At 42.2% G+C, this 14,329-nt stretch overlaps 1 protein-coding gene across 6 annotated transcripts in view; it reads right to left on the reverse strand.

The window, feature by feature from the left end:
- Positions 1-14,329, reverse strand: part of RALGAPA2 (Ral GTPase activating protein catalytic subunit alpha 2) — a 129,325-nt gene that overhangs the window by 70,385 nt on the left and 44,611 nt on the right. For all 6 annotated transcript variants that reach the window (XR_007888979.1, XM_051614317.1, XM_051614315.1 and 3 more), the window contains 5 exons: positions 13,946-14,036; positions 13,590-13,766; positions 10,360-10,553; positions 9,771-9,869; positions 8,368-8,523 (listed from right to left, as the gene is read on the reverse strand). Coding sequence is in view for 5 of the 6 variants with exons in the window: in XM_051614317.1 (XP_051470277.1) it covers positions 8,368-8,523; positions 9,771-9,869; positions 10,360-10,553; positions 13,590-13,766; positions 13,946-14,036 (717 nt within the window). In the remaining variant the exon portion in view is untranslated. The remainder of the gene's footprint in view (positions 1-8,367; positions 8,524-9,770; positions 9,870-10,359; positions 10,554-13,589; positions 13,767-13,945; positions 14,037-14,329) is intronic.

Genomic DNA, 14,329 nt, shown 5'->3' on the forward strand with positions numbered 1-14,329 from the left:
GCATGTCCTTCTCAAATGCATTAACCCTATAAATGGCATAATATTTCAGTGTAGATTAATCTAGTAATCCAAATAATAAGGTCATAAACATCCACGGAGTAAGTGAAAAAAATTTATGCAAGTTCACTGAAAGGTCAATAACAAAAATATTCTTCACCTAGTTTTTGTTCAAGCTTTTGCAGCTTACAGGTGTAACCAAATACCCTGCCATCTGCCTTCATCACGTTTCCAATTGTCCCTCAACAGGAACAACATGGATTTTTCACTTAAAGTTCACTCTGTTCTTCACTGAGAGACACCTCATTAGGGGCTGAAATTTACAGCACGGGCAAGATTATGAATTTACACAAGACTTAACTGGTAAATCCTTATTTTTTTTTATTTTAAAGGAACAAACACTTCCATTTACTTATTCCAGTTTCTCCTAGCTATCATTACATCTTAGGCAAGAGTTAATTTGCCAGAAATTCAATTCCAATAAAAATTTATGAAGTATTTTGACACCATCAGAAAGCTCGGGATTAGCTTGTCAGAAAAATTTGTTTCAATCTGTCATTTAAATCTAACCTCCAAAAAAGTTGTATTGGCTGAACTATCTTGTGCCCGGAATGCAATAGGGAGAGATATTAAAAAGCAGAATAACACATTGCATTTGTAAAACACAGGTAAGGTTATTCACAAGGGCTAAAAATGATGGATTACAGCATAAGTCACCTGCTGGTAATTGCTCCTTCCCCCCTAGACTCCATAAGAAAGCCCCCTCTTTTACAGTCATTATAATAAGGAAAAAACCCCACCCCAAAGCCCACGTACTGCTAGAAAGGTGCTTGGATGCCCTATTAACCAAGATCAGACAGGGGACGGAGCAGAATTGTTCAAGCTTCCCCCCTTTTAGTGTATGTTTGATATTTTCACAACTGAGACCACCAGGATGAATTATACGATTGGAGGAAATACTTTAGGTTCATGCACACTGACAGGGAAATACCTAAATACCCACTAGTTTCTAGGCCATGGCACTGCTTGAGATGTTCAGGAAAGTCTGTGTTGCCATATGGATTTTTCCCAAGTGCCTTCAAAGTCTCGGACTGTAAGAAACCAAGGTGGCAGTACTGAAGCTCCTGTAGAGCACAGGGATATCGATGTGCAAGGAAGGTGAATGCACCTTGGAGACAAGTAAAGGAGCTCCCTTTGGTGCACAGCAGGAAAGCAGGTCCTCCACCTCAGGTGGCAATTAGCATTAGCAGCACTCATAACACTTTGCACTTTCACCTGTGTGCTGTATCAATTTTCAAGACGGAGGGATTGATTTACACCTTTTGATTAGAATACCCAAAAAATGGCATATAGCTTTGCTTCAAAATAGTCACTCTCAGAATTTATCATATAACCTTGCTTAAAAGATGAAGAGCTAAGTGAGAAGCTGAAGTAATAGATGTCTGAAGCAAAGAAGCAAAACCGCACAGAGAGGGAGAAGAATGAATCCTGGAAGAGGCAGTCCAGTTGAAGTAAGCCCCAGGAAAGGGGGAAGTCAAGCAGAGAGCTCAGGATGACACATGATGGAACAGCGCTGCATTGCAGGGGCATGTGAACACAGACATTTCTTTGGGAGATTGCGAAGCTCCAACGCTGACTGGAGAGGTAGAAGAAAAGGTGTGAGCAAAATGGAAGGACGATGTTGCCTGTATTTTTAAAACTCTGTTTCTATTCTAGACAGAGTTCAGAAAATCCTCACAAAGGAGCTTACAAACCAGCAAGCACTCCAGAAAGACACTGCTGGAAACACAAAGAGACAGAACACTGACTACAAAACAGAAATTTGGGTGGGATGGAAGCAATGTAGAAAAAGCACCAAAAAAAAAAGAAACCCAAACAACTACCAAAACAAAACTACCAAAACTGTCCTAGATCACACAGCTCTTTCAAATGGCACTAACTGTCCTCCCTTTCTCTCAGTCAATTCTAGAAGCTATTTTTCTCCAGCAGTTCCTATTTATCCTGAGCAGAAGGGTATGCAGGATTTCCTGTGAGATCTTGTATTTGTATTTTTGTCTCTATTGGAAATGTGCTGTCTGTTAACACTTTATCAAAGCACTCAAAGTACACAATGGGGACACAAAGGCAAATTTTATACAGAAAGTGGCATTTGGGGGAGATTAAAAGAAGGAGAAAGTCATAGTAGCCATTGGAAGAAAGTCAGAAGAAACTAAATTATAGGAATCTAAGCTTTAATAGACTGTATTATCATTATTTTAAATAGCAGTCTAGAAAGGACTCTAAATTGCGTTACGGTTTCTGAAATGGTGTACAACTAAGGGTCCTCATTTGCAATATTATCAGGCAGAAATCCAGGCAAGAAGTACTTATTCCACAGCATAGAAAACCCAGGCTGCTCATTTTTTGTACCTTTAGAAGACAATGCTCTACCCAGCTAATGGCTGAGCAGTTTAGAAACTGTGCACCACTACCACTGTTGAATAAGAAATCAGCAGAAATATATAAAAGCTTACAAGTACTCTTTTTCTTTTTTTAAACTTCAGATCAATGTTAATACAAATAGGTATCTAATATGGCTTGTCTGGCAGCAACACTACTAAAAAATGCTTCATATTTTAAACTAGCCATCTCTCATATGAAGAGCTATAGTCACTGTTTCTACATAGCCTGTGAAGCTTCCTTTACATAATCAGCAACAGTGTATTTTAAACAAATTAAGAAACTTATAGACAAGTATAACATACAATAGTTTCTCACCATCTTTATTGATCAAACATTTCACCTAAGTCATCCTCTCACTGCTAAAAGGAATCGAGCTAAAAACATAGCTGTTAACTTCTCTGCCTACAGCTGGGCTGCATTCTGTGGGCAGCCCAGTCAGCATGTGCTGAAATTTAATCACCAAAGACATCTGTCAACTCATTTGGATTTGGACTTTCTTTTTTTTTCCTTCCATATTTAAAGTTTGTTCTGCTCTTAACATCACTAAATTAAAAATAGCCATCAGCACAGCCTCTTTTCTTGTCTATTAGTTGTCCTTTCCACAGAGAATTTCTGATCTAATACCTTTTATTGTGTTCCTTAATATCTTCTTATAGATATAAGCACTCAATTCCAGAGATACCCTGGCAAGCCAGTATACTTGCATGTATATTAAACTAATTTGTTAAAACTCACTTCAAAAGTCAGGAATATAACTATCCTGTTAGCTCACTTCTCAGATGACCTGTGAGTATTGGGCAAAACCCTGCTGACATGTGTTGTCACATGGTTACACTGGGTTAACTAATACTAAAGCCCTGGCAGTAGAGTAAGGCTTTCTTAAAAAAAATGACACTAAACAGCTGGGAGCTTGAAACTTTAAAAATACTGAAAACCTGCCTCTTCTTTTACAGCCTAACTAGAAGGCAAGAACCTAACTTGCACAGCACTGTCTTCTCAAACTAAGAGTGCAAATTTAGACAGAAATAAGGCAGCATCACAAAAATCCACAGAAATTTTAGGAGGAAACCACCTGCAATCTAAAAGGATTATTTAAGTACCAAAAAGTCCAGAGCTGAGGAATCAGAATTTTACCTCAGCAGTTGGTTTTCTGAAAAGGGGGTTGAATAGCATCACCAGTATTTTGGAATCCTTTTGGCACTCTAGTTCTTTGGCAAAATCTAGAAATCCATGATGCAAGCATATGTTTATATACCTTTTCAACTTCATGAAGCAAAAATTATTGCTACAGTAAGCAACTAGTAGCAACAATAAAATACATTTCCTTTCTTGGTTCAGGTATTTGTAAAATTTGTGCATTGCAGTATTAGACTTTGGTTTAATTTTAAAAGCTGTATTTATTGTCCAAGTCAAAAAATAGATATAGCTGCTATCCCTGGAATGGGTTTTTCAACTATCAGTCTAACCTAGGCAGCTCTGGCTTCCCAAACTGCAACAGGTTATCCTGTGGCCTCTCCTAAAAATCACACCCCACAAACACTTCATGATTTTCCATAATCTAGACAAGGAATTGAAGCAACAGCAGTGAACTACCTTCACTACCGCACGGCATGGTACTGAACATCCACATTCACTTTCCTTTACACTGGAGATAAGGGAGGGGAGATGGTGAGCCTCAGTGAACTTATTTCAGAAAAAACTGCAGGAAAAAAAACCAGGCTCACTGCAGCATCAGGAAAATACCCACGGACTTGAGCGGCACGAGAGGAGAGTCACCGTCCCCCCCCCCCCGCGGTCACTCGCCCCCTGACCTGAGGCTGCTCCACAAACTGTCAGGAATGACAATGCCAGACTGTGACCTCCTCCATATGGCTGTCCGTGCAACAACTTCTCCCACCTGAAAAGGTGATGCAATTGTTGTACAGAACTGTTCACTTCTTCATACAGAGATGTTTATTGTTAGACACTTCCACATGGACAAATTAGATGCAGCTCATTACCTCGCTATCTCCTTTCTCATCTGCTAAGCTAATTGCTACGTCTTGAACTCAGAGTGCTGTGGGAGCTTTCTATAAAATCTACCCTTACATTGCTCTTTTATATAACCCAGGAGAGAAGTCTGCAAAGTTGAGTTGCACTTGCTGGTGATAATATTGCATTAACTCCTAACCATATTAAAAGAAGTATTATTTTGTTTTTCTATCAACACCAAAACCTACACAACACAGGAGAAAATTTGAATAGTCATATCCTTATGGGAGGAGTGGAAAGAGAAATATATTTCAAACAGAAACATTTTTGACACTAACTAAAATAGTGACAATCACATTCAGGTCAAAGAGGTTTCTGAAGTAGCTGATGTGATTTCCTGGACTTGGGCTACCTTTCTGTTGCTTTCCCACATAAGTTTCAAAGCTGCACTAGTCACACATACAGAAAGAAAATTCCCCCATGAGAACCACCCCCTTTCTCCTGTTCATGTGCCTCAATAGTGAGATACTTATGCTTGTGCTTAGCAAACAAAAACAGTCTGTGCTAAAAAAATTTGCATGCAAGTTTATTTTGATATGCCACAACTTAAATCCAAGAAATCTCACAATGCTACAAAGAACTGGGACCCATGTTCTAGTGATCCTTGATATCGCACCCTTTTTTATAAGAAGTTTATTAGATAACAGCATATACCAAAAATCTCAGGATCAGCACTGGTACTGCGTGGTGGTCATTGTGCATCATCCTGTTCCTTACAAGAAGCTGTGAGACCCCATGACAGCCAAGTGCTTCACAACACACACTTAATGCTTTGCTAGTGTTTGCAGGTATCAGAGGAAGTACCTGTGTCTCCTACAACGCATTCCTGCACTGGCAGCTGCCCTCAGCAGGAAAATTGTCTGCCTGGTCTCAGCATCCACCAAGCATCTTGGCACTAATCACATTGGAAATAGGTATAAAGGAATGTGCTTCACATCAACACTTTGCATGAGAATCCAGGCTCCAAAGCCCACCTCAACCAGTCTCATAGCTAAGGAGAGCAAAAGTGGAAGGACCTAACATAAGAAAAAAACTTGTGGGCAAGTGTGCCACCAAGAGGCAAAAAAAGCCAAACCCAGAGAGGCAAGGAAGAACAAAAGAGCAGTACCAGAGTGCAAAATTTCTGGGAATGAAAACCCTGGAATGATGTGCAATGTGGGGGTCTGCCTTTTCTATGCACTCTACACATCTTAATCTTCTGTAACTTCTGGATTGTAACAGCACAAGGACTAAAATCCTTGCACAACAGCAAGAAGCTGTGGAACTGTTATTAACGCCAAATCACAATCAATAGGGTTAAAGGAAGTTCAACAACAAACAACTCCCCATTTTAAAAATCTCCCAGTTTCTATGTAGGAAATGGTTCTTCAGGAAGCAGTCAGATTAAAAAAAAAAAAAAATTTGAACACCCCTTAGCTTAGGAACTGCCAACATCTGAACACCTCAGAAAATCTGTCAACTTCATGTAAACGTGTAGATGAAAACTACTTAAGTTTTAAAATTACTGATATTTTCCACCCCTATGACCCTGCACTGGCAGTAGCTGCTATAAAGATTTCAGGGTCTTTGTTTTTTCCAAATATAAAAGTGCTATTTTTTAAAAAATCTGGTCTACATCAGGCTTTAAAGTTTCTTGAGTTGTGTGTTGCATGTGAGACGATTTACACAGGGGTCTGTGTGCCCTCTGCTGGTATCCACAGCACAGCTCCAGCCACTGCTTTCATTAGACTATTCCTTTTAAAGAAGAAAATTCACTCCTACACAGCTGTAAAAACAGGGAAATGTTTTTAGATATTCTCTGTTGTGTCTGAAGAGTATTCTTGTAGTTTTCATGAGCATTTAGCTGTTTCTGGTGTGCAATAATCTTGTGACATCTTGATAGATTAAGTATTTTCCTCGCGTCTCACTGAACACTTATCATTTAGGCCAACTCAGGACACAGGGACCTAAAACCAACATTTATCCACAGAAACAGCATGTTTTGGCAACACTTCTTGGTTACAACAATAAGATAACCCTCTGTCTCAGTCATCCCTTCAGTTAAAAAGAGCTGATGGATGCATCCATGAGTTCTGAGAGAGCTGGCAGATGTTATTGCTAGGCCATGCTCCATGATCTTTGAGAGGTCATGGAGAACAGGAGAGGGGCCTGAGGACTGGAGGAGGGCCAGTGTCACTCCAGTCCTCAAAAAGGGCAAGACAGAGGACCCAGGGAACTACAGGCTTATTAGTCTCACCTCCATTCCTGCTAAGGTGTTGGAAAAAATTGTTCTGGACATCATCTCAAAATATGTGAAACCAAATAAAGTCATTGGAAGAAGTCAGCATGGATCCACCAAGAGGAAATTAAGCTTGACCAATCTGATTGCCTTCTATGACATTGTAACTGGTTGGCTAGGTAAGGGAAGACCAGTGGATCTTATCTAACTTTACTTCAGCAAAGCCTTTGACACTGTCTCCCATAACATCCTCATTAGAAAACTGAGGAAGTGTGGGCTAGATGAGTGGACAGTGAGGTGGATTGAGAGCTGGCTGTGTGACAGAACTCAGAGGGTTGTGATCAATGGAGCAGGGCCACATTGGAGGCCTGCAGCCAGTGGTGACCCCCAGGGGTCAATACCCAGTCTGGTCTTGTTCAACATATTCATCAATGACCTGGATGAGGGAACAGACTGTATCCTCAGCAAATTCACTGATGATACCAAACTGGAAGGGGTGGCTGACACTCCAGAGGGCTGTGCTGCCACCCAACGTGACCTGGACAGGCTGGAGAGCTGGGCAGAGAGGAACCTAATGAGCTTCAACAAGGGGAAGTGTAGGGTCCTGCACCTGGGGAAGAAAAATGCCATGCACCACTATAGGTTAGGGGTGGACCTGCTGGAAAGCAGTTCTGTGGAGAAGGATCTGGGAGTCCTGGTAGATAGTAAATTATCCATGAGCCAGCAATGTACCCTTGCTGCCAAAAACACCAATGGAACCCTGGGGTGCATAAGGAAGAGCGTGGCCAGTAGGTTGAGGGAGGTCACACTCCCCCCCGACTCTGCCCTGTTGAGGCCACATCTGGAATACTGCATCCAGTTCTGGGCTCCCAAGTTCAAGAGAGACAGGGAACCACAAGAAAGAGTCCAGCAGAAGGCAACAATGATGACTGGGGGATTGGAGAATCTCTCTCATGAGGAAAGGCTGAAAGAGCTGGGACTCTAGCCTGGAGAAGAGACGGCTGAGGGGAGACTTTATTAATTCTTAAAAGTATCTGAAGGGTGGGTGCAGGGAGGATGGAGCCAGACTTTTCAGTAGTTCCCAGAGACAGGACGAGGGGCAACAGGCACAAGCTGGAACACAGGATGTTCCATTTAAATATAAAAACTTCTTCACTGTGAGGGTGACAGAGCACTGGGACAGGCTGCCCAGGGAGGTTGTGGAGTCCCCTGCTCTGGAGATATTCAAAACCCACCTGGATGCAGTCCCAAGTAATGTGCTCCAGGTGATCCTGCTTTAGCAGGGGAGCTAGATTAGATGATCTCTAGAGGTCCCTTCCAACTCTGGCAATTATGTGACAGTTTTATACATCCCCTAAAGGACTAATCTTCATTCTAATTTTTAAGAATGTACTTGCAAGCAATGGTACAGAGCTCTCAAAAGGCCTTGCTGAGGACAGACAATGCTCATAAAATTAATTAGTTGCTGTTCAGAAATTTATAACCGAGAGAGCAATGAGAAAGTTAAGGCTACGTAACCTATAGAGAGGTCCAGGCTAGCCTACACAGGATAACTTCATGCAACAACTGTAGCAAAGTATTGTGTCCTTTCTGCTTCAGATCTTCAAATGCGAAAATACAGACATTTCCATCAGCACTCAGTAATGAAAGTAATTATTTTTATCAGATAAAGCTTGTACCTGGTCTTCACTTGTTAATCCAAGGTGCATCACAAAATAAAAATGAACCAGGAAATCAGAATTTGGTAGAACATCTTGGCGCCTGGTCATCATAGCACAGATCAGCCTGTATGCTTGAAGTTTGCCTTCCTTATACTCATCTGGCAGGGTGGTTGCCTGAAAAGAGCAAAAACTTTGTATTACTACTTTTTTTTTTTCTAGTAAGCTGTTAACACAAAACTGTATCTTCAGCATATTTTCCATAAAGCAAATCTGTTCCCTATGTTTGTTACAATAAACTGTGTTTTTTAGGTTTGGTGCATTGAGTGGCTCCGGTAAGAAGCTGAGAAGCTCCCCCTGCTCCAAACCCAGCTAAGGAGCCATTAGAGGGACAATAGATGCGCCTCTGTGATTAACATACTAAAGACCTGAGATAAGACTTAAGCAGAGAAGCACTTAAAGAAAAAAGGATGAGCTGAGCTGTGCTGTGAAGGCAGAGCGGTGCTGGTGGTTGGTGAGGAAGAAGGGGAAGAAGGTGCCCAAGCAGAAGTTTCCCTGCAACCCATGGTGAGATGGCAGGTTGTCCCCCTGCATTCATGGAGGAACATGGTGGAACATTCCCTGAAGGGGCCAGGAGGGGTGAACTCAGCCACTGGACTTGGATTTTGTGGCCAGAGGACTTGCTGCCTGTGGACTCTGATTGTGCAGCTTTGGAAGACCCCGATGCCAAGGGAGCTGTGTGTTCCCGAAGCAGCCTGTGACTCTGTGGGAAGCCCAGGCTGGAGCAGCTTGTTCTGGACCTCGTGGGAAGGACTCATGCAGGAGAAGTTTGTGGAGGACTCTCTCCCATGGGAGGGACTGTGTGGGGAAGCAGGGAAGGACTGTAAGCAATCCTTCTTCCTGAGGAGGAAGGAGCAACAGGATCCACCAGCCCGTGAACTGACTCTAAACCCCATTCCGTCCCTCTGTGCCGCTGGGGGGAAGGAGGGAGAGAAACCAGGAACAGTGACTTGGGCCTGGGAAGAAGGGAGAGGTGGGTGGCCCTGCTCTTTGTGTTTTCTGTGTCCTGTGTGTGTTTCATTAGTCTGAAATAAAATTATTATTTTTTCCCCAAGTTGAGTCTATTTTGCCTGGGACCTTAATCGGTGAAGAACCCTCCTTGTCCTTTGTCTCAACCGATGAGCTTTGTCCTCCTCATCCCAGAGTGTGTGTGTCTGAGAGGGAATTGAGTGAGCAGCCACGGGGGCTGTTCCTTTGTTGTTGTTTTGGGCTGAAACCACAAGATTTAAGTCCAAATAGCCTTTGGAGGGTATTCCATCTTCTTAGCCAGCAGTGATAGTAGAAATTACACAACTAAACTTTCACAAATTCAGTACCAACACAGACAAAAATACTAATGTGTGAAAATCTTAGAAATAACTCACCTTGAACAACCATGAAGCAAAAATTCTGAGAGGAGGAATTAAGACAGGAGGAGAGGGGGTAGACTGATTGTCCACACTTATAGCCAGGTTGTCCCGTATCTAATGTTTTTAAAATAACAGAGTTAATTAAACTGACAGGTTTCTTTATTAATGTTCTCTATTTCATATTATTACTTCTTTATTTTATTTTATTTCATTTTAAGGCACTACACCATGCATTACACAGAGCCCCTACCTGAGCCTAAAACCACCAGGAAAGCTTGTTCTACAGTGCTTCCCCATGGACTAAGCAAATACTACCATTTTAGGTCACACCTTGGGCTTCTACACCAAATACCAACATTTGCAGTATTCTATTTTCTTTGCTACTGTTTCCTCATCCCCTTTAAATTAACTAATATAAATTCTTGTCATTGAACAGGAACATTCTCCTTAGGGAATACCTACTGGAAATCAAAATTAGCTTTATGACAGAATCCTCCAAATGCCGTGCTTCTGTTCCAGATGTTAAAACTAAATAAAATGTAATGATAATTTTTACAACAAAAGAAAAATAATTATAATTAGATGTCATCATCATATACAATACCTTTGCAAGTTTAAACCACAACTCATAAAGATACCCAAAAACTTTTGCATGGATTTTAGGTGACTGTATATTGTTCACATCTCCGAGAATTCCCAAGATCCTCCTCCATAACACTGCAGCAGAATCAGGGTGCCAACCGATAAGGCTTCCACCAGCAATTATACTGCAGTCATCAGCAAGGAATTCACTACTGTCTGTAAATTTAAAAAAGTCCAGTTTCCAAGAATTAGAATACAGTGGGAGACAGTGTCAAATGTTTTACAGAAGTCCAGGTAGACAACATCCACAGCCTTTCCCTCATCGACCAAGCAGGTCATCTTGTCAGAGATCAGGCTGATCAAGGAGGACCTTCCTTTCATAAACCCATGCTAACTGGACCTAATCACCTGGTTGTTCTGTATATGGTGCCTAATGGCACTCGAGATCATCTGCTCCACTCCATGACATTCACTGGCACCGAGATCAGACTGACAGGCCTGTAGTTCCCTGGATCCTCCTTTTGGCCTTTCTCATGGATGGGTACCATATTTGCTACCCTCAAGTCCACTGGGACCTCCCAGTTAGCTAGGACTGCTGGTAAATGATGGAAAGAGGCTTGGCAAGGGCATCCACCAACTCCTCCAATACTCTTGGGTGCAACCCATCTGGCCCCATAGACCTAAGGATGTTTCAACGGTGTAGCACGTCACTGACTATGTACTCTTGGATTACGAAGGTCTCATTCTGCCCCACCTCCCCCTCTTCCAGCTCAAAGGACTGCGTATCTAGGGAACAACCCATTCCACTGCTACAGAATGAGGCAAAGAAGGCATTTAGCACCTCAGCCTTTTCCTCATCTTTTGTCACTACGTTTCCCCTCCATCGAATCAAGGATGGAGATTATCCATAGTCTTCCTTTTGTTATTAATGTATTTATAGAAAGATTTTATTATTTCTGACAGCAGTAGCCAAGCTGAGTTCAAGCTGGGCTTTGGCCTTACCACATCTCTGTATTCCTCATGAGAGACCTGTCCTCTCTTCCAGAGGCCATAAACTCTGTTTTTCTTTCTGAGCTCGAGCCAAATCCTTCTATTCAGCCAGGCCAGTGGTCTTCCCTGACAGCTTGTCTTTTAGCACATGGGAACGGCCTGCTCATGAGCCTTTAAGACTTCCTTCTTGAACTACATCCAGACTTCCTGCACCTCTTTTACCCTTCCTGAGAGTCTCCCAAGGGACTTTGCAATCTGTCTCCTGAACAGATCAAAGTCTGCACTCAAGAAGTCCAGGGTGGCAGTTTTACCGACTCCTCTCTGTACTTCTCCAAGAATTGAAAACTCTCTAAGTTCATAGTCACCATGCCCTAGACTTCCTCCAACTGTTACCTCCCCCACCAGTCCTTCCCTGTTCACAAGCAGCAAGTCCAGAAGGGCACCCTCCCTGGTTGGCTCCCTCACCAGCTGCATTAGGAAGTTATCTTCCGTGCGCTCTAGGAACCTCCGTGACTGTTCTCTCTCTGCTGTATTGTACTTCCAGCAGACATCTGGGAAGTTGAAGTCCCCCATTAGAACAAGGGGCAGCGATTGTGAATCCTCTCCCAATTGCTTATAGAATATTTCATCAACCTCTTCATCTTGGTTGGGTGGTCTATAACAGACTCCAACCACTATATCACCCTTGTTGACCTTCTCCCTGGCTTCTATCCACGGGGACTCAACCCTATCATGACTTTCATTAATTTTTAGTCACTCATATGTCTTGCTAATATATAGGGCCACTGCACTGCCTCTTCTTCCTCAGCTACCCCTTTTGAAGAGTTGGTAGCCACTGATTGCAGCACTGCAGTTGTGTGTGTCATCCCACCAAGTTTCCGTGATGGCAACTATGTCATAGTTTTCTTGCTGCACAATGGCCTCCAGCTCCTCATTTATTGCCCACGCTGCATGCATTGGTGTAGATGCATTTCAGCTTGGCTAATGATCCTGCCACCATTTTGGGGAGAGAAGTCCTAATTGCTGTCTGACCACTCTTAGTCACTTCCATGGTTACTAACCTATTAGCGAGCCCTGTGTTAATTGTTCCCACATGTATCACCATCTCCCACCTCAACTGAGACGGCAGACTGAAGGCCACCCTTAAGCTCATCTCTAGTGATCCTGGTTTTATCCCCTTCCCCCTCTGAGCCTAGTTTAAAGCCCTTTCAGTGAGATCCACCAACTCAAGCGCAATCCTTTTCCCCCTTTGAGATAGAGGTTGCCAGCAGATCCGGTGCCACATACACTTCCTGTGTTCCTGTGTTCAAAGAACCCAGAATTCCAACGGTGGCACCAGACAGAGCCACATGTTAATCAGATGTGTTTTCCTCCCTCTTTCAGTATTTTTCCCTACCACTTGCAGGATTGATGAAAACACCACCTGTGCACCCAAGCCTTCAACCAGCTGCCCAAATGCCTTGAAGTTCTTTGTAATTGCCTTTGGACTTCCCTCTGCAACCTCGTCACTGCCAACCTGGACAACCAACAGTTATTTCCTATTAGTCAAAATACATAGTAAGGAATTTCCTCAGGCCATTCTGTGATGAAATAAAACCATTAACTTAGAATATATTTTACTTGAACACTGGGACAGGCTAAGGGGGCACAAGCCATCAGCTATCCCATAGAATCACAGAATGGTTTGGGTTGGAAGGGACCTTTAAGATCATCTAGATCCAAACCCTCTGCAAGGTCAGGGACACCTTCCACTAGATCAGATTGCTCAGAGCCCCATCCAACCTGGCCTTGAACACTTTCAGGAATGGGGCTTCCACAACTTCCGTAGGTGACTTGTTCCAGTGTCTCACCACCCTCATGGTGAAGAATTGTCTAAGGGCAAGCAAGGGGTGTGCAAAGGGCAAGCAAAGGGCAAGAAAGGTCATTCCCCCTCAGGAAGGCCAAGGAAGGCTATTCCCCTTCAGGAAGGCCAATGGACACTCAGCTGATTAGTAGTAATATGACATAGTAAGCACCCAATTATTCTGAACTGTGTAATCATTTTCTGGATCACAATTTATTGGCACCTATGTCAGCTTCCATCTGATAATTCAAATTCCTTAAACTGTGGGCACCCAAATCACATTTTTGAATGAGCATTATGAAAAAAACTTGGTGATATGTGCAAAACGAACATACTTTATATAAGCAAACCGAACCATATAAACTCTTTTTTGAGATAAAATTTTTAAATAGTAAATACATTTTCTGGACTACAAGTACCTGTTAAATTTGCAGTGTCTGAGGGACTAAGCTGAAGCCAGCGAGGCGCATCAGGATCCACACAAACATCAGCCGACGTAGTCACTTCATGGTCTTCTTCGGAAGCTTGCCAGGGGATAAGTGCAATCTCCACTTCATTGTTGTAGCCAACAGATGTGTCACTGCTGACACTTTCACCTAAAGCAAGGAGGTGATTAATAAAGATCACAAACCCTGTTTTTAAAGACTAAATTTTAAAGACTACATGCTTAGCAAAGCATGATGAGAAAAGTGTCTAACATATCTGTAATAAGACAAAGTGATGACACGGATTTCAACTGCTACAGTTAAGACAAACACTGTTTCTTGGAACTCACTTTTTTCTCTCTCTCTATAATTTCCATGTGCTTGCTGCAAGTCTGCTTTCAAATCTAATTCAGCTGTACTACTGCTTCTTTGCATCAGTACCTTCAGAGAAAAAAATATATTAATCTTAGCTTATTACAGATTTGAGAACTACATCATATTTTAGCAAATCCGAGATCTCTAATAACACAGTTATTAGAAATTAATTACAACTCAGTCAGGATACTTTCATGAATATTTAGACTATGCAAATATCTCTACATGTCTTAACGAAACTATGATGCTTTTAATTTTTGTCATTATCCTTCCTTTTGTAAATGCAGTTTTCATACCAATAAGCAGGAATTTTTACTTATGCTTTTCCCCAAATCCAAAATAATTCAATACTTTTAAAA

Source organism: Apus apus, chromosome 3 (genome assembly GCF_020740795.1).
Source record: "Apus apus isolate bApuApu2 chromosome 3, bApuApu2.pri.cur, whole genome shotgun sequence".
Lineage (NCBI taxonomy): Eukaryota > Metazoa > Chordata > Aves > Apodiformes > Apodidae > Apus > Apus apus.